This window comes from Delphinapterus leucas, chromosome 19, assembly GCF_059928025.1.
Source record: "Delphinapterus leucas isolate spDelLeu-1000000601 "Yukka" chromosome 19, BTC_Dleu_Yukka2, whole genome shotgun sequence".
Classification (NCBI taxonomy): Eukaryota; Metazoa; Chordata; class Mammalia; order Artiodactyla; family Monodontidae; genus Delphinapterus; species Delphinapterus leucas.
In genome coordinates, this window is record NC_143147.1 from 41,539,444 (window position 1) to 41,564,428 (window position 24,985).

General features: G+C 40.0%; 2 protein-coding genes across 10 annotated transcripts in view; one reads left to right on the forward strand and one right to left on the reverse strand.

Annotated features, from left to right (window-relative positions):
• Positions 1–17,229, reverse strand: part of TUBD1 (tubulin delta 1) — a 34,218-nt gene extending 16,989 nt beyond the window's left edge. Inside the window, exons 1-7 of one of the 4 annotated variants that reach the window (XM_022552550.3) lie at positions 17,000–17,225; positions 15,954–16,169; positions 14,225–14,372; positions 13,218–13,434; positions 12,257–12,488; positions 7,408–7,572; positions 483–623 (exon numbers count right to left, since the gene is read on the reverse strand). In XM_022552550.3, coding sequence (XP_022408258.2) covers positions 483–623; positions 7,408–7,572; positions 12,257–12,488; positions 13,218–13,434; positions 14,225–14,372; positions 15,954–16,125 — 1,075 coding nt within the window. In that variant the 5' untranslated portion in view covers positions 16,126–16,169; positions 17,000–17,225. Of the gene's footprint in view, positions 1–482; positions 624–7,407; positions 7,573–12,256; positions 12,489–13,217; positions 13,435–14,224; positions 14,373–15,953; positions 16,170–16,995 lie in introns of all 4 variants that reach the window. The other 3 variants (XM_022552549.3, XM_089900951.1, XM_089900952.1) reach the window with 3 other exon arrangements.
• Positions 17,230–17,442: 213 nt separating this feature from the next.
• The window catches only part of RPS6KB1 (ribosomal protein S6 kinase B1), a 37,097-nt gene continuing 29,554 nt past the window's right edge, over positions 17,443–24,985 (forward strand). Inside the window, exons 1-3 of one of the 6 annotated variants that reach the window (XM_022552739.2) lie at positions 17,543–17,630; positions 18,094–18,214; positions 24,643–24,692. In XM_022552739.2, coding sequence (XP_022408447.1) covers positions 18,155–18,214; positions 24,643–24,692 — 110 coding nt within the window. In that variant the 5' untranslated portion in view covers positions 17,543–17,630; positions 18,094–18,154. Of the gene's footprint in view, positions 17,631–17,912; positions 18,215–20,634; positions 22,497–24,642; positions 24,693–24,985 lie in introns of those variants that run through there. The other 5 variants (XM_089900950.1, XM_022552740.3, XM_022552738.2 and 2 more) reach the window with 5 other exon arrangements.

Here is a 24,985-nt window from a genome sequence, read left to right on the forward strand (position 1 = left end):
TCTTCTTTAGTAACAGAACCACCAAATTTTAACTATGCTCATAGCCACCCCTGCAGCTAGATGTGGCACATGATTCAGTCCCAGTCGAAGGGATATAAACACAAGTGTGGTGTGTGACCCTAGAGGACCAGGCCTGCCCTTCTTTGCTTATTCCTATGTGATTTGAGGGCTGAAGTTCAAACAGATGCCTTGCACTAAGGACAAAGCCACGAGGTGAGGATGACAGGTCAACCAGATTCAGGAAGAAAGAATTAAACTTGTCCTTTTGTTTACACCACATCTATTTTGGTATCCAGTCACACACTGATACAATGGTTACATTTTGTTACTAAAATATGGAGTTATTATTTTCCTTTCTTTAAGAATAAATTCAGGGACTTCTTTTTTTTCTTTCTCTTTTCTTTTTCTTTTCTTTTTTTTACCATGCATACCATGTACATGTGCAAAACGTACATCTTAATTTTCACCTTAACTTTGCTTACCCAGCTCCGCACTATGTACATCTTTCCCACGAAGGATGACCAAGTTAGCAATGGAAGTGTTAAAATGAAACTCCTTGTTGAGAGACATTTTACCACGCGTAGGAAGTCCTGATAAAGGAGGCCGTACCTGCCAATCAATACCTACCAAAAGAAAAAAAAGAGCAAGAGATTTTACAAATCGCCTTGAACAACAAGAGAAAGATGTATTATAGTATGTGTATTTTATATAAATTTCCATTTGATAAGTAAAAGTTGTGGCAGGGTGGGGTTCTTCTAAAAATTTAAACATTCTAATCTGGTTGACCTAAAGTGATTCAAACTACTCAGTCCTGAGAAAGGCATGAAATATTCTTCATCGAATATTAAAGGACGGTGGTAGGTGCAAAGGATGCAATTCTACAATGCAGTAAAAAGAAAGTAACTTCTGACACACGTAACAATGTGGATCAATATCAGAAGCCTGATGCTAAGTGAAGCAAGCCTGACTCAAAAGATTACATCCTGTTTGATTCCATTTACAGGACGTTCTGGAAAAGGCAAAACCATAGGAATAAAGTTCAGATCAATAGTTGCTTGGGGCTTGTAGTGGAAGAAAGAGGCTGTCTACAGAGGGGTATGAGGGAACTTTTTGGAACATGGAAATACTCTGTCTCAATTGTGGTGGTGGTTACACCGTTTAAGTGTGTCAAGATTCATAGAACTATCCACCTATAAAGGCTGAACTTCATTCTGTATGTCTCTATGAACAAATAAACAAAATACGTATAAAAATGTTAAGGGATGTAGAAACACAAAGCAAAAATAGGATTGAAAATTGAGGGCTTCCCTGGTGGTGCAGTGGTTGAGAATCTGCCTGCCAATGCAGGGGAAAGAGGTTTGATCCCTGGTCCGGGAAGATCCCACATGCCGCAGAGCAACTAAGCCCACTAGCCACAACTACTGAGCCTGCGCTCTAGAGCCCGCGAGCCACAACTACCGAGCCCACAAGCCACAACTACTGAGCGTGTGCTCTAGAGCCCGTGAGCCACAACTACTGAGAGCACATGCTACAACTACTGAAGCCCGCATGCCTAGAGCCCGTGCACCGCAACAAAGAGTAGCCCCCGCTCGCTGCAACTAGAGAAAGCCTGCGCACAGCAACGAAGACCCAATGCAGCCAAAAATAAATAAATTTATTTTTAAAAAATATACATGATCAAAAACAAAAATAGAGGGGACTTCCCTGGTGGCACAGTGGTTAAGAATCTGCCTGCCAGTGCAGGGGAAATGGGTTTGAACCCTGCTCTGGGAGGATCCCACATGCCGCAGAGCAACTAAGCCTGTGTACCACAACTACTGAAGCCCGCGCACCTAGAGCCCGTGCTCCACAACAAGAGAAGCCACCGCAATAAGAAGCTGGCGCACCGCAACAAAGAGTAGCCCCTGCTCGCCGCAGCTAGAGCGCACAGCAACAAAGACCGAATGCAGCCAAAAATAAATAAAGTAAATAAATTTATTAAAACAAAAATAGGGACTTCCCTGGCGGTCCAGCGGTTAATACTCCACGCTTCCACTGCAGGGGGCACGTTTGATCCCTGGTCGGGGAACTAATATCCCACATGCTGCGCGGCACAGCCAATAAATAAACAAATAAAAATTAAATAAATAAATCCCAGATGGGTTAAAATTTAAATATTAACTATAAAACTAGGAAAATACTAGGAAATAATAGAGAATATTTTTATATCTTTGGGGTAGGTAAGGCTCAGAATCTATAAAGGAAGATTTACAGGTCTGCTCACATAAAAATGGTAAAATTTCCATATAGTGAAAAATACCATACAAAAGACAAAAGTGATGGACAAAAATATTTACAATCCATGTAACAAAAAAGGGGTATAAATCCACAATATTATATTTCCTTCCATCCAAGTCACCATTGATTAGAAAAAAAATTAAATTATTCACTTAGATTATTAAATTTTACACTTATTGAAGAGTTCTTTTAGAGTAAGTTTATATTTTTAAAAATCATATATCATTCTTGAGCATATATAAAAATATATATGTAACGAAATAACTTGATTAAGGTTTTCCTAAAACTTTTTCACATTCAGTGACTTTATCACTCTTTGTTTCAGCATTAATGATGCCTATGTGTTTTCACATTATTGTGCTCTGTGCCTCCAGAAAGTAGGTGGTGCGGCATTCCTTAAGGGAATCCATGAAAACACTAAGTCACTGGCTCTTAAACTGGCTTTGCAACCATGTAAAGCACATCTACCTTTGACTCCTGCTTAAGGAATGTTGCTAAACTTGTCTGTTTATTATGACGACTGCCTCTTCCCCACCCTAGCAGAAAACTAAAGGTTTACTTTCTGGAGAGGATATGACTGAGAGACTCTAGTCTGGAGAACACCAGGCAGAGGTAAGGGTAGGAAACATACCAAACCAGGAAAACCACGGCCCCTCCCTCCTTTTCCCCCAGATCACTGGGGCTTTGTGTAAACCCTCTTGAGCAGAATATCCAACACAACAGACAGGCAAATACCAGAAGGACAAATGTACACTGGCTGGAGAGGGCAAAAAAAACTAGATTGAAGCAGGTCAGAAGGCTCTCGGGGAGATTTCTTAAAGAAGATGAAACTGACAGAATACTTGGATACAGGCAGACCTTGGAGATTTTGTGTGCTTGGTTCCAACCACCGCAATAAAGTAAATTATCACAATAAAGTGAGTCACACAAATATTTTTGGCTTCCCAGTGCATATAAAAGTTATGTTTATGGGCTTCCCTGGTGGCGCAGTGGTTGAGAGAGTCCGCCTGCCGATGCAGGGGACGCGGGTTCGTGCCCTGGTCCGGGAGGATCCCACATGCTGCGGAGCGGCTGGGCCCGTGAGCCATGGCCGCTGAGCCTGCACGTCCACAGCCTGTGCTCCGCAACGGGAGAGGCCGCAGCAGTGAGAGGCCCGCGTACGGCAAAAAAAAGTGATGTTTACACTATACTGTAATCTATTAATTGTGCAATAGCATTATGTCTAAAAGGAAATGTACATACCTTAATTAAAAATACTTTATGGCTAAAAAATGCTAACCATCATCTGAAACTTTCAGCAATAGCACCTTTTTGCAATAGTAACATCAAAGCTCACCGACCACAGATCACCATAACAAGTATAATCATAAGGAAAAAGTCTGAAACATTGCGAGATTACCAAAATGTGACACAGATATGTGAAGTGAGCAAATGTTGCTGGAAAAATGGTGCCAATAGATTTGCTCAATGCAGGGTTGCCACAGACCTTCAATTTGTTAAAGAACACAGTATCTGCAAAGTGCAATAAAACAAGGTATGCCTGTATATCAAGAAAAAATTTAGGTAAGTAGAGAAACAGTGTTGAATAATTGACAGGTACATAGAAAAACTAAGCAAACAAGAAAACAAGGTAATTATTAACTCCAAAGAAAACAAAAACATTATACAGGAAGGGAAAAGTAATCACAGGATATTTTGTTGCTCAGCTGTGAATAGCATTTACTTGGTCATGATAATGTAAAGCTGAATATCGATTTAACCCAGTGATGACACTTACTACCATATCAGAAGGATGAGCCTGTCTAGAGTGTGTTTTAGAGTTTAGGGGCCAGTGTTGGAAAAAAGCTAAATCCTAACCCTCCGTGGTGGGAAGTAAATAGGTAATACCTAAATCACTGAAAAATCTGTAAATGCCAATAGATAAAAACAGTAAAAGAAACAGCAAAAGAGTTTTGAAAAATGGTTACCTCTGGGAAGGAGACAATAGAAGAAGGTTATGGACTGAAAGTTTTAACAACCAGCTTCGTAGAATTACCTGACTCTTTAATCTATGTACATATAACAAGTTAGGGCTCCTATATGGTAGAAAACTATGTAGCTACTAAAAAGAATAAGCATGTCTAAATGAATGAATTGGAATGAAGGCTACAAAATACTATGTCGAAAGACAGCTACAGAACAAAAAATACATATAATGTGATGCTAGTTTTATTTTTTAAAGTCTGTTTATATACACCCTTAGAACTTTGAATCTCTAGTCCTCACATGAATAAATTGATCCAAACTAGAAAAAATAAATCAACTAATAAATTTTAAAAATAAGGTGTTGTAAATAAAACTTAAAAATAAATAAGTAAAATCCTACACCTGTTCCACCATGGTCTGTTGGGGGTGGGGTGTACTTAAAGAGCTATACCCAGGAAATCTCACCTGAGGAAAGTAAATCCACACCTGCACCTGCTTTTAGATGACAAGATTCTGCACTTTAGGCTGATGTGCTAATGGAATGTGCTAATAGGCTGATGTGCTAACTCTGGGGGTGCTTGGGAAGGGTTAAGTACATTCTGCAAATGGGAGGACATGATTCATTAGGGGACAGAGGGCAGAGGGTGGTAGCCAGCCTCAAGATGAACTCCAATGATCCTCGCCACCCGGTATTCATGCCCTTGTGTGGTCCCCTCCCCACGGGATAGGGCTGACCTTAACAACCCAAAGGATGGTGCACAATGATGATATGTGACTTCCAAAGCTAGGTCATAAGAGACATGGTAACTTCTGCCTTGCCCCCACTTGGGCCACTCGTCCCTCCTGCTGCTACAGGACATGTAGAAACAGATACAGGGCTGATGATGATCTGAATGGGGTCAATCTTCATATGGCGCATTCTGATAACATATGAAGAGTTTTCAAACTATATCCTTCAACCTGGTTAGTGACATAAATATATTTATTCATATGTTCATATTTATATGAAAACATTTAAGTGTTCAAAATTCCGTAACTGTGAAAAAATGGTGACACTCTAAATTCCTATATGGGAAAATGACTAAACAAACTGTGGTTTATCGACCTAAGAGGGCTCAGAGCACCACGTCTTACAGTACCCTGAGGAACACTGTGTTCCTTGATAATAGGTATTGCCAGAAAAACAGGTCCTGTGGCCAAAAAGTTCAGGAAGCATTACTTAAGATGTGAACTTTCTACTTATCTCCAAATGTCAGGCACTACGATCTAAAATCTGTAAGGTACTACAAGTAAATGTAGAGGAAATCCACTTTCATAGTATTGAAACCTAACTTACTGTAATTTGTGGTAAAATATATGCTCCCCAAATAGTACATAGTAGTGACTTCCAGTTAAGTGCGACAGACTGAACATACCAGTTTACTCCCCAAATCTCACTAACAACACAGGGATTTTTTTAAAAGGCATAAACAAGAAAAAATGGAAGGAAAATAATGGCAACAAAAATTTGGAAGCTGGAAAGCAAATGAACCAATGGTTACTGACTTAGCAACCAGGGAAATCTGAACTTTCTGCCCACAGTGGAGGTCCTGGAAGCAGGCCAGGCGCTTCTAAAGGAGGAGTAGTTAAAAATCTGTATGAGAGGCAGTGAGAGCCCCAGACCCTTCCCCACTCCTGCACTAGGGGGAGTGCCCCACCCTCCATCCGAGAAGAAGGTTTCTGCTCAGGAAAGGCTAAAAACCGGTGAGGCTCTAAAAAACAGCAGTAAACAAAACAAAAATCTCTGCCCTCATAAAGTTTACATGGTACTGAGATAAATGAAAGATCCATACTAAGGAATTCCAGAATGCTAGAGACAAAGAGAAAATCCTAAAAGATACAAGAGAGAATAAAACAGGATTAGGAATCAGATTGAAGTGGGACTTCTCAGCAGTAACACCGGAAGCTGGAAGCCATCGAGCAGTGCTTTCAAGACACTGAGTAAAAATGATTCCCAGCCTCGAATCCTATACCTGGCCAATCAAATATAAAAGTAGGATAATGACATTTGCAGCCTTAAAATTTTTACCTTCCCTGTACTCTTTCTTAGGAAGCTCCTGGAGGGTACTATCCATGGGGGAATTAACCCAGAAAGAGGAAGATTTGAAATCTAGGAAACAGGCTAGAATAAAGAAGGAGGCAGAGATGCCAGTGCTGGCTGCTTATCAAGCCTGGAGAGTAACCAGTGCAGACTGGAACAGGAGGGGGAAGTCCTCCGGAAGGGATATCTCCAAGCAGATAATGGAAGTAATAAGATGACCTGATAGGTCTGAACATGCTGAGAAGGGTTTCATTTTTATGGAAAAGTTTAGGGGTAAATTTGTAATAGGTACAAAGAATATCGACCAAATAAATTTAACTATTAACTCTAGGAGGAAAAAATAAACTGTACATGAAATAAAATGTAATCTGTGTATACAGTACATGGCTCAACTATGAATAATATCTACATAGCAAAAATAACACAGACAATGAAAACTGATCTAACCCAAAAGTATGCTTTAACTAGATTGGGAGGAGGGAGGGAAAGGTGTGTGGATGTGTATATAGGGGGTGTTAAGAAGATCCAGTTCTCAGCTTCATGCTAGGAAGGCAACTGATAATATCTAAACCTGGAAAATAAAACAAATAGCGGAATATGCAAGATATTTAGAAATATGGGGGCAAATTCCAGAAGAAACATCTCAAAACACTGAAAGCAGTTTCTGCTGGGCTGAGGGGAGGTGTGGAATAGGCTGTTCTCTTCCTCATTATAAACTCATACTGGACAATTACTTGACTTTTTTTAAAAACTGAGATGTAATTTACACACAACCCAATGGACAGGTTTAAATAGACACTTAAGTGAGTTCTGACTCCTTGATTTTTTTAAAAAAACCTATGTTCATATATTATTTTGATAAAAATAAAATAAAAATAAATGTCACACTCATCTGAAATTTTTTTGAGAAATGAAACTGTGAAGCGATTAAGAAATCCTCCCAGGATGTTCTGGTGAGTTTTTTGCAGGAGCCTCCCTGGTCAGAAGAAGGCACCATTATTTCAACTGGATCAAGCCAGTTTATATTGAGAACTCCAGTAGAGGCATTTTTCCCAGCTTGTGGGCTGCATTAAAATACCCTTTACCTTCTTCCATTTTCGCATTAGAAATGAGCATCTGTCTCAAATGCTTGAGGAGGCCAGCCCAAGTAAATGTGCTGTATGCCAGTGAATTCTCAGACATTTGAGGAATGTTACGAACACCCAGCATCTTGAATTCTGGATGGGGAACTAAATTCTCCATTAAGTCTCCTGCAAAGAAAAAAAATCTGAACTAAATTTTTAAATTCCACATTGTTTCCACTGACTCATACACAGCCATGATTTGATGGCTTGGGGGAACCAAATGTGTTTTCTCCTCCAAGGCCAAAATTGCTTAAAATTTAAAATGTAAATACAATTTCAGAGACAATGTCTATTAAAGACCACATATTTGCTTGATTTTGGCACCTATTTTAGCATGAGTGAAAAAAACACACTTTGCCAAAAGGAAACGAGAATTTCTTTTTAGCTAAGAAACTGGAAATGTGAGTGAAATATTTAGCTAAACCCCAGGAAAACAAAATAAGCATGAGACGTAATATGCTTTTATTGTCTGTCATTCAGTGTTCACTAAATAGTCCCTTAGAAATTTTCCTAGATCTCTTATTTATTTTATCTGGTTAAATAATAATCAGAACCTCTTAACATCAAACTTTACTGGGAAAGAAGACAGGATTCGTAACTCCTGAACACAGGAATACACCTATTTTTAGAACCTTGTATTTGTAATGAAACAGAATTAAGGAGAAAGGCTAATTTGTTTTTCATTCAGAGCTTATTTTATATGTTTTTAAAATATTTTTATCTTTTTAATATGTCATATATTTTATGTATTTTATATATTTTTTATATATTTATAGAAAATACCTAGAGGAGAAAGAAAAATCTTCTACCATAACATGAAATTTAAATGTTATGATAACGTTGAGTGCAAACTCATATCCTACGTCCTAATGTTAAGAACAAATTTTGACACAAACATCTACAAAATGTTGCACAAATTGATCCTATGGCTAATGGAGTTTCCTCTAAACATAAGAATCCTTTTCTGTAAAATACCTAGAGCTGAATTCTATTGCATAGCACGCATAAACAAGCAGCAGTCAGCAAATAATTCCTGAGGACTAACGCACAAATTAATTGTTAAAATCTGCTTCCCCCCAGCTTTCTTGTTTACCCACTCTCATCTTAGCCATTCTTAACTTTGTCAAACCCTGTTATGGACTGACAGTTTGTGTCCCTCAAAATTCATATATTGAAATCCTTACCACCAAGGTGATGGCATCCGGAGGAGGTGGGGCCTTTGGGAGATGAGGTCTCTATAAAAGAGACCCCAGAGAGGTCTCCCGTCCCTTGTGCCAGGTGAGAACACGGTGAGAAGACGGCCATCTGTGAACCTGGAAGCGGGCCCTCACCAGGCACTGAATCTACTAGTGCCTTGATCTTGGACTTTGAGCCTCCAGAACTGTGAGAAGTAAACTTGTGCTGTTTATAAGCCGGTCAGTCTATGGAATTCTTGTTATAGCATATTCCTACACAGCTTGCGGGATCTTACTTCCCCAACCAGGGATTGAACCCAGGCCATGGCAGTGAAAGTACCGAGTCCTAACCACTGGACCGCCAGGCACTTCCCTGGACCTAAGTTTTTTAGAACTGGGCAATTGAAGGATTGAGGAGGAAACAGGCTTCTTCTGGGGGAAAGCTAAGAGATCTGTTTTAGACACATTATGTTTGGGACGACCATGAAACGTGTACACATAGATGTTGGGAAGGCTGCTGGATATAGAAATCTAGAGCTTAGGGAATTGGTCAGAGTTGGAGAGAAACTGGCCAGCTGGAGAACACAAATGGTGTTGAAAGCCATGGGACTGGGTCAGTCACCTTCGGAGAGGGTTCAAGACCAGCTTTTAGAGCTTAGGAAACGGAGGAGCCAAAGAAGGAGGAAAAAAACGGGAATAAAAGGAATAGTCATTGAGATAAGGAGGGAAATCAGGAGAGAGGCTGTCACAAAAGACGAAGAGGAGACTCAGAAGACAAGGCATCGGCCATTCCAAATTCTACTGAGATAAAATAAGGACAGTGAACAGGCCAGTGAATTTGACAATGTGAACATGCTTGCGACCTATTAAGAAAAGCAGTTTTAGAAAAGTGATGGAAGAGAAACTAGATCAGAGTGGGTTGAAGAGTGAATAGATGGTGAAGAAATGAGGACAGGGAGAATGGAGGCCCCTTTGAGGACAGTTGTTCTAAAGAATGACAGATAAGTGGGGAAATCATGAGAGGTGATGTCAAGGGAGGGCTTCTTTGGTGTGAAAGATGCCAGAGAGCCGTTGTAATGGCAGTGACCGGGGAAAGAGGGTTAATGACATGTGAGGATGAGAGATGAGTGAGGAATTAAGTCCCTGAGAAGAGAGAGGGAATGGGACCCAGAACCCAAGCGAGAGGCTGGCCTTTGATAGAAGCAGGATACTTCTTCCACTGTGACACAAGGTGAAGGGCAAGTGTGGACCCAGTGCCCTATAGTTTGTACATGGTAGTGGGAGTCAAGAGAGCGCCCATGGAACTGATGGCTTGGATTTTCCGAGGGCAGTTCACCGAGTTCATCACAATCTCCCCAAGGAACAACTGGACCAGCCTGCAGACTCAACCTCCAACCAGCTCTCCACAGGCAATGGATTTTTCGAAAATAAAGGTGATTATGCCAACGACCTCCTTAAAATCCTTCAGTGGCTTTCCCCTGCTCTGAGATTAATGAGGAGGCCTTTAAATGGCTTACAATGACCTGCAAGGTTGGCCCCTGCTCACCGCTCTAGCCTCAGGTTTCAATCATTCCCCACACCATTCTCTGTGCTCCAGTGACACTGGATTTCTCTCTTCCGAAAGGGCCACGCTTCCTTCTGCCATAGGGTCTTTCCACATGCTATTCCCCCAACATGCTACTCCTTTCTCCCTCCCTTTGCTTAGTCAACTCCAAGTCTTCATCCAGCTTTTTGCTCAAGTGTTACTTCCTCAGGGCAGCCTTCTTTCACCTCGTCAGCCTAAGTCTGGTTCCTTCGTGACTCATTCTCTTGGATCTGTACTCCTTTCCTTCAGAGCATTTAACTCAGTTTTTAATTATATGTTCTTAGTGTAATTATTTGTTTAATGTGAACACAATGTCTGCATTGGTTCCCCACTGGATCCCCAACATGTAGCATAGTGCCTGGTACATAGCAGGAAGCCAATAAATACTGGTTGAATGAACAGATGTGCAATATGGTAAGTACTGTGGAATGCAGAGAAATTAACAAGACACATGTCCCCAAGGAAGCTGCAAATTAGTAGGGACTATAAAACATGCATATGACAGATCCTCTAAGGAAACACATGGTGCAGCATCTGGGAAGGGGCCAGAGGGAGACTTACTTTTGATTGCATGTTCTTTTGTACTCCTTGAATAAATGTGTGTGTGTTACTTTTAAAGATAAGCAAACACACTTAAAGAAATAATAAAGGCAAAAAACATTAAGTGACATAAAAGAGATACAGAATGCCACAGGAGTTCAGAGAAAAAGGGTTACTTTAGGTAAAGGTCTCAGTAGGAAAGTTTATGGAAAAATTATCACTTGAATTGGACCCTACAGGAAGAGTAAGGTTTCAGTAGAGGTGAAGAAGGGAAGGAGGAAGTGATTTCTAAGAAGAAGGAACACTGAGCAAAGGGACCAAGGCAGGGAAGTACCAGATTGAAGAAAAAAGTGGAGACAGGATGAAAAGTAGGTGGGGAATCTATACAGAGGCGGCAAAAGGTGATGAAAACAGAAAGTTAGGATTCAGGGCATAAGGAATTACGACAAATCTGGTAGGTAATGCATGAGCCAAAGAATGAGGGTTAAGTAAAGTACAGGATTAGATCTGTGCACTGGGGAGGCTCATTTGGGGCCAGTGTGCAAGATGGATTGACTGCAGGGGAAAGAAGCAGGCAACAGGAAGGAAAGCAGTAATAGGACCACCTTAAGCCAGGAATGTCCACGTAGATGTGAGCCTTGGTTTTCATGAAAAAAAAAGGAGAGAGAGGGAGAGAGAGAGGAGAATAAAGAGAACTTTGTATTCAGGGGGAGTATGCAATATTAGTTGAGAGATACTGACCAAGTGAACCAATATCAGAGAGAGGGAAGTAGGGAAGAATGCAGACAGCTGGCAGAGATGGCACCAACAGGTCTGAGCATACTGATGAGACGAGGACAGTGGGAGAAATCCAGGTGACAGGAATTGAGGAAGAGGGGGCTGGGGAGTGAAGACAGGGAAAAAAATGATGAATCCATTCAGAACATGCTAAATGTGAGGAAGCAGATGGCAACTAAGAAAACTGGGATAGGCAACTATTTGGGAAAGAGAGTAGGACTGGGGGTATAGATTACGGAGTCCTCTGCATCTAGATGATTTGAATTGATAAAGCACCACTTGACAAATAACCTGAAAAAAGAATCACTTCTTTACAGAGTGATGAAAATGATGGTTGTGCAACTTTGTGAATATGCTAGAAAACACTGAATTGTACACTTTAGATGGGTGAGTCGTATGGTATGTGAATTATATCTCAAAGTTATTTTTAAAGAACAAAAAAAAGGGGATTTCCCTGGCAGTCCAGTGGCTAAGACTTTGCCCTGCAATGCAGGGGGTGTGGGTTTGATTCCTGGTTGGGGAGCTAAGATCCCAGATGCCTTGCAGCCAAAAAGCAAAACATAAAACAGAAGTAATATTGAAACAAATTCAATAAGCTGCTCTTTGGGAAGGTTTTCGAAATGAGGGAGACCTGAGTATATCTTTAGGCGGAGGGGAAGAGCCATAGAAGAACAACCTTCAGGCTTTCAGAACATCAGACTTCTCTACAAATAACACACAGGAGGACAAATACCTAGTGGATTTCTTCTGTAGTGAAATGAGCCTTCCTCAGAGTAAGTAGGCTGGAACACACTTCCCAGCTGATGTGCGAGGACTTGATTTATATCACGGAAGGAGATCTGCTTGATATTCATCAGTTTCGCACAGATCTTATGAACAGCATCATTCTCGTGAACAAGGAGGGCATCTGAAGATCGGTACAAGTGAGAAAGTGTCAAAATGGAATTGTAGTTCTGAACAATAACCTGGAGGGAAAAAAAGGTCAAAGATAAGAAAGGCAGGAGAGAACAGTGGTTAAGAGGGTAGACTCTAAGGGCATCCTGCCTAGGTTCAAAGCCTGGCTCTTTCACTTTCTAGCTATAAGACAATCCTTGACAAGTTATTTAATCTCTCTATGCCTCAGTTTCCTCATTTGTAAAATGGGGATAATAATTATACCAGCCTCCTAGAGTTGTAAGGATGAATGATAGAATGCAAGTAAAGCACTTAAGAACAGTGCCCTTATTGAGTAAGGGCTCAACAAATGATGACTATTACTATCACACTTTGTTCCTACATCATTTCCTATACTGACTTATTTCACCTCTGTTTAATTATTTCTCCTACTAGGGTGATCAATAGGAAATTGGCCTATACAGAAATTTCCTTTCAATGGAAAGAAATGAAAATTCTTTGAAGGTTGGCAATGGCACGATGAGGCCAAGGTCCCTGCTTTACATGCTGTAGCCAGAGGGACTGAACCAGGAATGGGTTCCTGAGAGAAGATGCACAATTGTCTTCTTCGGAATTTTTATGAATAAGGACAACTCATTTGTTTGGCAAAGTTAAATGAATTGTATGTGAAAGTACCATATTGTATAATCATTCCTTACACAGTAACTTAACATTTCCAAAGAAAGGGTGAGATCAATCTTTTACCTACATTTAACTGCAAAGAATACAAAATATAAATTTTTCAATTGACATGTTCATACCTCACCAGTTCCATAAGGCCATATAATCTGATTCATTTTCAAAGAGTTTGAGTACTGATCTTGTAAGTTCTGTGTAGCGAAGGCTCCTAGCCCTGATCCTGTGCCTCCGGCCATACTCATTATGATGAAAAAACCATTCAAAGAATCACATTTCTCCACTTCCTTCTGGATTAGGTTCATTATAGATTCTTCATGCCTAGGTCCATGAACAGAGTATCTATGCAATGCAAAAGAAACAAACACCTTTCAATTTAACCAGAGATGGAATGCAGAGAAAGACATAGGATAGCGAAGGCTTTTTAAACCTATGGAAGTGAACTAACTCTTAAGAAAGGTACAGGTACCTGATTGACGAAATTTAAGATACACAAGTTAAATATTTTTAACAGGTGAATAGGACTGCTAGGAGAGTAAATTTACTGAGAGTAGAAAATTCTCTTTTATAGTCCATTCCTTTAGGCTGGAGACTTCAACTACCAGGTAGTTCTGCAAGTTTACGGTACAACATAATATTCAGTATTCATAACAATACTCCTAAAGCAGTGGTTCTAACTTTGCTGCACATTAGAATCACCTAGGGAAGCTCTGAAAAATCCCAACATTCAGACTTCATCCCAAACCAATTAAACCAGAATTTCTGGAAGTGAGCCCTAGTCATTGGAATTTTCCAAAGAACACTAGGCAATACTACTGCCTTGGCATATTTCCTATTAACTGGAATACCTGCCAGACAAAGATATTGTATTGACAATAAGTTAGCTGGCAGAACAACAGTGAAGAAGTGGAAAACGTTGCTGCAAGAGATCCTTGGTTTCATCATTACCTGAACCTGAAGCATAGACATACACGAGACAGAATGAGCGTCTTCTGGGTGAAGTCACACTCTACATTTTAAAACAGCAATTTCAAAATTATGTGTTTGGTGTATCAACTGTGCAGTTGTAACTATACTATTAATCAACTATGCAGCTGTATCTAAACTGAAAATCATGAGGAATTATTCTTACCCATATGCCCAGTTGTTTCCAGAACCTTGTTTTTGACAGAAGCATGAATGCTGGCCATATTTCCATCGGCCAGAATGGGCAGCCTTTGACAGTGTTTGATTGATAACTTTAGGTTCCATGTCAACAAGTACAGCACGAGCAATTGGAACTAGAGAGGGAAAAAAAATCAAAAGAAAAATATTGCACATGGCTTATTTGGGTTAACTCAGAGCATAAACTTCTAGGTCCAAAAACAAAAAATCAAAGATTGAGGATAGGAAGAACTTTCCTTCTGCTTAGAAATTCAGGTGGGCAGCAGCAGGTATATGCAGATGTGTCATAATGCCTAGCATTGTGCTAGGCAGGTTGAATAAACGTGGGCTAAAATGATGACTGGGTCAAGTCTACAAACATCTGTTGAGTGCTTACAATGTGCTATGTACTGTGCTGGGAACACAGAGACAAAGACAACATCAATCCAGCCCTAGGAGGACCAGTGGGAGAGATAAAATACATCAACAATCACAGTATGATGTGATATGACCCACAGCAAATCCACACTAACAGAGTAGTATTTTTATTCAGAGGTATAAAAATACCAAGGGCAAAAAAAGCATCTCAAGATTATTGAAGCAGAAGATGGAGAAAGAGGGGGTGTAAGAAGAGATGGATGGGGAGAGAAAGTAGGCAGGGCTCAGATCTTGGAAGTCCTTGTATGCAATGCTAAAAACCTTGAAATTTACTTTTTAGGCAATGAGAAACCACTGAAAATGTTCAAGCAGGGGAGGAAAGATGTCTTTTTTAATACGGTAGTGTGGACGATAGATGTGATAAACACAAGAGACCAGGCAGGGAAACTCAGGAGGATTGTCTTGAAACAGTCCAGGTGAGAAAGGACAAGAGCCAGAACTAAGGCAATGACAGTGAAGATGGAAAAGGGAGAAGAGTTTCAAGAGACGAGTAGGAGGTAAACTACGCAGATCTTGATGTTTGATGGTATGTGGGCAGTCAGAGCTAAGTTTTAAAGGAAAAATAATGAATGCCCTTGGGTATGGAGATGTTGAGTCTGAGGGACACATGAGAGACGCACGTGATGTTCACTAATCAGTCTGCAGCTTGGAAGAGATGCTAGGCTAGAGGTTTTGAGAGTCACTAGTATAAAAGATGTAGCAAAATTTGAGAGTCATTGAAATTGCCCAGAGAGGACTATACAAGTGAGGACAGAAGAGAGGCTGAGATGCAACCACTGGAGAAGAAAAGTTCAGAGCGTAAGCAGAAGGAATTTCAAGGAGGGAGTTTTATAGTTAATGTTATCAAATCTGGTAGAGAAGTTAAGTGAATTAAGAAAAGAAAAACAGTTACTGGCTCTAGGAATTAGGAGATCATTGGGAATTTTTCATAGAACAGCTTCAGTGGTATTGTAGAGCAGAAGTAGGATTACAGTTGGTTAAAGAGGGTTCTTCTTTGAGAATCTTAGATGAGAAGGCAAAGAGATGAGGAAGGAAAAAAGCTATAGTCAAGAGCTAAGTTTTGTTTGTTTGGTTTTAGATTGGCATGATCTGAGCATGCTCACGTGCTGAGGAGAAGATGTCACTGGAGAGGCAAACGTTAACATAGAAACAAAGGGCTGAGAGCAAAATCATTCCGTAGTAAGATGGAAGGGGATGGGGTTCAGACACCACGTGGAGGGCCTGGCCTTGAAGAGGCTGGTAATGTCAGAGTAAAGGAGAGGTCTGTGGACCACACATACCTCCATTTTCCTCCTCACTGAAGAATCTTTCTTTGCAAGATGCTTGATATGCCTCATTCTCCCTTTTAGAGCAGAGTCCCTGGGGACAGTGTGAGTCACTAAACAAAGCATCAAACACTTCAAAACCAATCTGATTGCCACATTGACCAAGCTGCACTGTTACTATTGACATGCTGAGACACAAACCAGGCTTACTCCCTCAAAACAGTGAGCAACCTGTAATAGAAAAAATAGAGTCTTTGAGAGCCACTACATTACCAATAAAGAACAAATAAAATGCCATATATGTGAATATACATCACTAAAAATATAATTTGTAAGTACTATATATGTCTGTGGTGTTATAGACACAATAGCTATGTTGTCTTAGGAGCCAATCATTCAAGGAAGTTGGTTTCGGGATTCAGGATTACTGTACCCAAAACCATTCATACACAGCTCAATAGTTTTCAAAATCTCATTTGTAATCGCTATTTTCCTAAGCATGCATTTAAAACAAACAAAACAAAACAAATTCTGGTTAAAGGAATTTGTAGTGTACAGTTCACACCACAGGGACAGAGCGAATGCAGAAGTGAGCTCAACAGTAGCACATTTAATTAACATTAATTTTCTCTCTTCAAAATAATGACTTTCTCCACCAATCGCCTTTCTGTTCTGGTAACTACAGTAACACAAGAAAGTCTTTGTATTTAGCTCAGATAGGACAGCAAGGAAGACGAAGCTTGGGGAAAAAAAGACCAGATGAAATATTAGAGGAAGTATCCACTACTTTTAACACTGAAAAGAGACAATTTTTGGTAACGACCTCACACCGGGTCTATGCAGCACTGGAAAGAGCTGTGGCTTGTAAGCCAGACTCTGTACTTAACAATTATCAAAACAACCTTGCAAAAACAGGTATCGTTATTTTCATTTTATAGAGAAGGAAACAGGCTCTGAAAGGTTATGCGACTTTCGCAAGACCACTGCACTAGTAAATAGCAAAGCCAAGTTCTCCCTTTCTACACCGCCCCAGGAAGTCCCCATTAACCCCACTCACTGACAGCCTCAGGATCAGCCGTTTCTGTCCGGTTCAAACTTCAGAGCGGCAACCTTCTCATTATGCGCATGCTCACTTTCAATACCAAAAACATTACAGAGAACGAATGCGCATGTTCCACAGACAAGATTTGTTGTGGGTTTTTTTTTTTTTTCCTATTCCGAAAGGTTAATTACGCATGTTCAATTTCAATTTATCAACTTCAGATATGGTACGCATGCTCACTGTCCATCAGACGCTTTAGCTGAGAATGCGCATGATCTAGCTTCCGAGCGAGGCTTCGGCTGGGCTTCTGCGCATGTTTCTGCCAGTACCTGGCTCCCAGCGATAGTTCTACGCATGTTCATTGCCCACGGTTCGGCTTCACAGAGTCCTGTACGCATGCTCCAGCGCTGAACTTGAGGAGCCAGTCTAGGGCCTAGGCGCAGACGCACTGAGCCCAAGCAGCCGGTGATGGCGGCAGCTGCGGTGGTGGCTGCGGCGGGTCCGGGCCCATGAGGCGACGACGGAGGCGGGACGGCTTTTACCCAGCGCCGGACTTCCGAGACAGGGAAGCTGAGGACATGGCAGGAGTGTTTGACATAGACCTGGACCAGCCAGAGGACGCGGGCTCTGAGGATGAGCTGGAGGAGGGGGTGAGGCCCGGGGTCCCGGGGGGCCCGAGGTGACAGGGCCGGGGCGGCGGCCCGCGCCCTGGAAGCGCGGCGCGTCCGAGAGCGCGGAGACCCAGGGGGGTTCGAGCAGTCTGCAGGAGGAGCCGAGGCGCTGCACGGCCAGAAGCGGGGGGGCGGGTGGGCAGGCGGTGCGGACCTGGCCGTAGGTGCGAGGCTGCTGCGGCGCTTGCAGGTGCGGCTTGTGCCCTTATAGCCCCAGACCGGTGCAGCCGGGAGCAATCTGTTTGTGGAGGAAACGAGGAAGGGCGCGTGGTCGATTCCTGGAGCTACTGGACTTGAGTGTGCGGGGCGCGAGTGTTGGGGGGAGGGGACTGCGCTTGCTGGGTGGCCCGTAAGTGCAGGTGAAGTGTGGAAGGGTTCCCCTAAGTGTTCCATCTTCAGACCTCCCACAACCACTTCTCTCGGCCTGTCGCTTCTCTCCTAGGAAGCGCTCAGCTGTTAGAAGTGACAGCTGAAAACTTCTGTCGGGAGTAGCGCTGCCGCTGATGTTACAGCCACCAGGAGTTTTATTTCGGGAGCAAGGGGGCTCTGCCGCATCTTCCAGGGTTTGTTTGTTTGCTTTTTTTTTTTAAACCCCCTTCCTTGTGACTTTTTTTTAAAAAGCATTTATAACGACACACGGCATTTGTAACTTACTTTTACCCCAGTTGACGATGTCTACATTTTTTCAAAATACTTGATGTAATTTAGGGGTGGAAAAAAACCAGCGTTGACAGCTGTGATTTGGCTTGCCAAAAATAAATTGGTTGCACTGAAACTTGTGAATGGTGGTGTGAGGGCTTTTCTTTCTGTAATTTAGGGTGTTAAATTTAGAATTGTTTTTCCTAATGCATAGCTTGGTTTTACCTTTGCTGCCTTAGTAGTTTGTTATTCTTTATTCAGGATTCTTTTCTCAAGATAAATTTATTGAAAAATCACAGATTGTACCTGACGTTCAGAAATGGTGTCGTCATGCTAAATCACTGATTCTGGGTAAATGACCATCAGTGATAACCTCACGGTAATTTAGATTCTAAATTCCATTGCCTAGATGAGTACGTGGGTTAATGACTGATGTCAGATGTTTGTTCTAACTACAGAAGGGGCTTCCCTTTCTTTTCCTCACCCTGTTTTCCTCCTTTGGCAAGTAAGTTGTTGCCTGCTTGTTGACCAAAGATTGAGATGCTATATATAAAGAATTTTGAACACTTTAAGAAACTAAGTGGGCTAAAGTAATACTGCCCTTTTCATAATCAAAGGAGTCTAAATCAAAATCAGACAGTTTGGAAGGTGGGTGTTGAGATGTGTACTTTTTAATATGTTTGCATATGGAATTCCAGTTAGCCTCTTTTTTTTTTTCCAGTTAGCCTCTTAATGGAACATGTGATAACACTGAATACAATTTGAAGCAAACGTAGGATTACTTTCATTACAAATAACATACTCATCGATTATATTGGCCCCATATAGCAGTGGCTTTGGAGCAGAGCAGGGGAGAAAATGATAGGAAGGGTATTTTATAAAATCTTCATCAGTTGAACTTACAGAATTTCCAGACCATGGTTTTATTAGGAGTTGGAAGTAAAATACTATATTAAGATTCCTGTTATGAACTGGGACCTCTCCTAGACATTTGTTTTGCTGGGTACAAGCAAATAGGATTTTGAGAATTTTGAACGGGTGTGGAAGAGGCCAGAGAAATTGTTGGGAATAAGAAAGAGAAAGAAATGTGGCCACCACCCTGGGGAGAGGAGCTTTGGGGAAAGAGCAAAGGTAATTAAAGAGGATTTTGAGGAAGAGCCTTCAGCAAAATATATCTTACTTAGCAATGCTTTTGGAGTTGAACTGTTTCTTTTGAGTGTGTTATTCTAAGAGGTGCAAGCTGGACAAGCAAAAAGAATTGGGGTGGAATTGGGTTGGCCACCCAAGGAGATTCAGTGACATCCAGGTTTCTCTAAAGTAAGATTTAAAATTCTGAAAAATGAAAGAAATTTAGATTCTTGGAAGCTCTGACCACTGTGAATTTATAATAACATAATTAATATTCTGGCTCTTTGTGAATTTATATCCAAGCTTTTTAAACATTGGTGCATATCAGAGTAGCCTCACGTCTTCATTTTATAGTAAGGAAACTGAGGCATTGGCCGGAGAGATGATTGCCCAAGACCACAGAGATAACTAGTGGTAGTATTTTCTTGACTCAATTCAGCAAGCTTCATTGCATAGCTTCTTCATAGCATTTACTAGTTTTGTTCGTAATGTACCTGTTTGTGGTTTGTCAAAGTGAATTCTGATCCCTCCAGCCATGCTCACTGACTGTGTGATCTAGAATAAATTGCTTAATCTCCCTGACACTTCTTTCTTCTCCATAAAATGAAGCTTACATGTGATAAAGTATATAAAGTACTCTCAAAATATCCTGGCACATTATGTAGTTAGCTAGTTTATGGAAATATAGCTTGTCAGTGTTAACTCATTGCCAAGGAACCAATCATTTAAATTTACCCTCATCTATGCCTAGAGACTTAATAAATACAGTTATAGTAGAGATGCTGCATTTTTAGAACTGTAGTTTGTTTGTTTGTTTCCTTTCTTTTTGTCATTGGTCCTATTTAGAGATATATACCTTTTTAGGTATGTTACACTGAGTGAATCTGTATTAGTAAATATATGTGTTTACATAGAATAGTTAATTCTTCAGTGAGTAAAAGATGAGGAGATTTAATACATTTTAAATACTGTATTAAAACCAATGGGTGAAAGGGTTTTTTTGTTTGTTTTTCTGTTTCATTGGTGATAATATAATTTGGGAACAGAGTTGAAACTAAGGGAAAGTTTTCCTCTAGAGATTTTCATTAGATTATGAAAATGTTGGAAACGTCTGCTTTCTGTGGAGACACAGGTTAAAAGAGTAATAGATAATTGTGAATGCAACTTAAAAAATCCTTAATTTTTTTAAAAATAAATTTATTTATTTATCTTTGGCTGCATTGGGTCTTCGTTGCTGGGCGCGGGCTTTCTCTAGTTGCGGCGAGCGGGGGCTACTCTGTGTTGCGGTGCGGGCTTCTCATTGCGGTGGCTTCTCTTGTTGCGGAGCACAGGCTGTAGGCACGCGGGCTTCAGTAGTTGTGGCTCGCGGGCTCTAGTGCGCAGGCTCAGTAGTTGTGGCGCACGGGCTTAGTTGCTGCGGCATGTGGGATCTTCCCAGACCAGGGCTCGAACCCGTGTCCCCTGCATTGGCAGGTGGATTCTTAACCACTGCGCCACCAAGGAAACCCAAAAAATCCTTAATTTTTACTCTACTAATTCAAAATTTGAAATAGTCACAGCGGCTTACTAGTAGTATGAATTTCAGATTGGGATATTAAAGTTTTATAGAGCAAAATGTGTTTTGAAAAACAGTGCTATATATTCAATAGATAATATGTATTCAAATATTCACGATTGTGAATATCTCATTATCAATGCTTATCTTGCATTTTAATAGATACTTACCTTTAAGTATATTTAAATAGCCCAAGATTTGGGGCCAGGTTTATTCCTTTTTCCCAATGTATCTGAATTACTGAATCTTATTTTATAAGAAAATATCTGTGAACAGCCAGGAAAGTAGATAAATGATTTAATGAATGTTTGGATTAAGGATATTTTTCACCCATTCTGTAACAATTTATTTAAGCTTTTATAAAATGTGCTCTCTTTCATTGGGACTTAAGGCATATTAACTTGAATTTATGTACAATTTTAATTTAAAACTTTGTGAATAGTCATTCTGATGCGCTAGTTTGAAACAGTGTATCTTGTATAGTACCTTAGATGAGGAGGAGTCTACTTTGTCAGTCATAGTGGCACACACCAAAAACATTGGATGGGTCATAAAGCTTAAGGCAGAAAAAAAATCTGAATAAAGTTTCCTGCGAAGCAGAATTGTCAGTATGTCCTATATGGTAGCTTGATGTTTTTGCTATAAGACTTCTAAAGATAACATTGAGTAGTAGAAAAGAATTGTGCCTCAAAATGCTTCTGCTCCTGAAGGTAACGGTAGGTAGTTTACAAGCCCAGATGCAGGTGGTAAGACAGGCCTGGCTGCCTCCAGAAATGAAACATAGCCACAGGTCATTATCTTTCTAGGTAGCTTCAAAGTCATAGTTCAGTGTTAACTACTCTATGGTCTTTAATTTAGAATTAAGTAAAGCGAATACTTAAAAAAAATTACATAATATCAGTTTTATAGAAGTTAGCCTTTTGTCTTTAAAGTGAAGCCATCATAGGTGATTGTATGAAGCACCAGAAACCAAAAAAAACCCCTTTAACCATAACCACCCCTATCTGCCCCTCCCCACACACAGAAGAAACTGTATCAAGTTGAAACTGCAAGAATTTTTTCGCCTTGATACTGCCCCCTCCATTTGCCTAGGTCTAATCATGAAACATATATCCTTGGTGTTAGACTTCATCCTGACTTGTTTACACTGTGAGCAAGTTCTGACTAAAAAACTTTTGTTTTGAGGGGTCATTTGAACATCCATTGTGTAAGAATGCTGTCAGTTTTCTTTGTGTGTCTTGACTGTGTGCTGGTATCTTTGAAGAAAGATGAGTTCACTTAAATATTTTTTTGAATTATTCTAAAATTTTTAATAAAAACTTTAAACTTCTAATTTTTTAGAGCCTACTTTGTTAGGATTAACCACATTTATCATTTCACCAGTTGATGTTCATTTGAGTTGTTTCCATTTTTTGGCTATTGTGAATAACGCTTCTATGAACATTTGTGCCTAAGTCTTTGTGGAACATGTATTTTCATTTCTTTTGGGTAGATACCGAGGAGTAGATATGCTGGATCATGTGGTAAGTCCATGTTTAATTTTTGAAGAAACTGCCAACCTGTTTTCCAAAGTGGTTATACCATTTTACGTTGCTGCCAGCAGTGTATGAGGGTTCCAATTTCTCTACATCCTTGCCAAACTTGTTATTTTTTGTCTTTTTAGTTATAACTATCCTAGTTGATATGAAGTGGTGTATCTCAGTATAGTTTTGGCTTGCCCTTCCCTAATGGCTAATGATGTTGAACATACTTTCACGTGACTATTGGCCATTTGTGTGTCATCTTTGCAGAAATGCCTATTCAGATCCTAACCCATTTTTTAAAAATTTGGTTATTTATTTTTTTATTATTGAGTTGTAGAAGTTCTTTATATGTTCTTATTCTGTGGATTTTCTTTTCACTTCATAATATCTTTTGAAGTGCAGAAGTTTTAAGTTTTGAGTAAATTCACTTTATCGACTTTTTTCATTACTCTTTTGTGCCCTTTGTGTTCTGTCTTAAGTCATTGCCTACCCCAAGATTGTGAAGATTTACTCCCTCCTAGATTTCTTCTAACAATTTTATAGTTTTAGTTCTTACATTTAGGTCTGTGATCCATTTTGATGTATGGTGTGAAGATAGGGGTCCAAAGTAAATCTTTGCATGTGGATATCTGATTGTGCCAACACCATTTATTGGAAGACTGTCTCCCATTGAATTTTCTTGGCATCTTTGTAAAAAATCAGTTGACCGTAAATGGAAGGGTTTATTTCTGGGCTCTTAGTTCTATTTCATTGATCTATATTTCTGTCCTTATGCCGGTACCACACTGTGTTAATTGCTGTTGCTTTGTAGTACCTTTTGAAATCAGGATGTGTCAGTCCCCCAACTTTGTTTTCCTTTTTCAAGACTATTTTGGGCCCCTTGTGTTTCTGAGTGAATTTTAGGATTAGCTTGACAATTTCTCTAAGAAAGGAACCTGGGATTTTTATAGGATTGAGTTGAATCAGTAGACCAATTTATTTAGTATTGCCATCTTAACAACGTTAAGTCATCTGATCCATGAACATGGAATGTCTTTTGACTTATGTAGGTCTTTTAAAATTTCATTCAGCAATGTTTTGGAGTTAGCAAATATACAAGGCTTGTACTTCTTTTGTTAAAATTTTTTCTAAGTATTTTATTCTTATTGATGCAACTGTGAATGGAGTTATCTTAATTTCATTTTTGAATTGTTCATTGCTAGTGTACAGAGGTTAATTAAGTTTTGCACTCATTTATACTACGGTCAGAATAAATGTTTGGCCAGCATGACTCCTCACAATATGAGAGTGTTGCTTAATTGTTTTGCTTTGATCAGCCATATCATACACTACAATATCTTGGACTGGCTGTAGTTACTTTAGGCTTAGTTAGGCTGTAGTTAAATAAGGTTTATAGCATTATGTTAGTCTTATTATCAAAAGCATATCAGAATAGCACTTTTTGTAAATCATTTGATTAACTCATACTTAGAATGTAGTACCTTTAGTTTTGTAATATACAAAATACATATTTTGAATAAATGTAATTTTTGAAGGAAAACAGTCACCTTTTTTTTTTTAAATTTGGCTTTGGCTGTGTTGGGTCTTCGTTGCTGCTGCGCGGGCTTTCTCTAGTTGTGGCGAGCAGGGGCTACTCTTCGTTGCTGTGCACGGGCTTCTTATTGTGCTGGCTTCTCTTGTTGCAGAGCACAGGCTCTAGGTGCACAGGCTTCAGTAGTTGTGGCACACGGGCTCAGTAGTTGTGGCTCTAGGGTTCTAGAGTGCAGGCTCAGTTGTTGTGGCACACGGACTTAGTTGCTCCGTGGCATGTGGGATCTTCCCGGACCAGAGATCGAACCCGTGTCCCCTGCATTGGCAGGCAAATTCTTAACCACTGCGCCACCAGGGAAGCCCGATCTCCTGGTTTTGTTTGTAGATCTTTGATGAGTAGCATCTGTAGCTTAGTTATCACATTAAAGTGAAATCCTATAGTATTGTTTGTGCACCTTATTTTGTTCATCACCACATTTACCTGTTATTAAAGTATAGAGAATTTGTAAGCTGGTTTATTTCGTTCATTGTCCTTCAGTAATGGAGTGAAGCAGTAAATTCTTTAATTTCTTGTTTATGAGGTTATTTATTTTTAAAACTTTAACATATTTTTCAGGGTCAGTTAAATGAAAGCATGGACCATGGGGGAGTCGGACCATATGAACTGTAAGTTTATATGAAAATGTTTCACTGTGCTGTCTTTCTTTTATGTAGTTTATAGCATCATGTGATCTCAATAACCTGTTTTTAAATATTTAGTCATATATACAGGCTTGGTTTATTGAGTTTGGCACCAATATCATAACATATCTGGGGTTTTGAGATCATGTATGCATTTTGAGAAAAAGATTATTCAGATTTAGAGTATACTGAATATGAGTCTGCGTGTGTTAGGAACTTTTATTAGTTTAATATAGAGAACCACCTTTTCCTACTGAAAAAATAAAAATTTTAGAAAT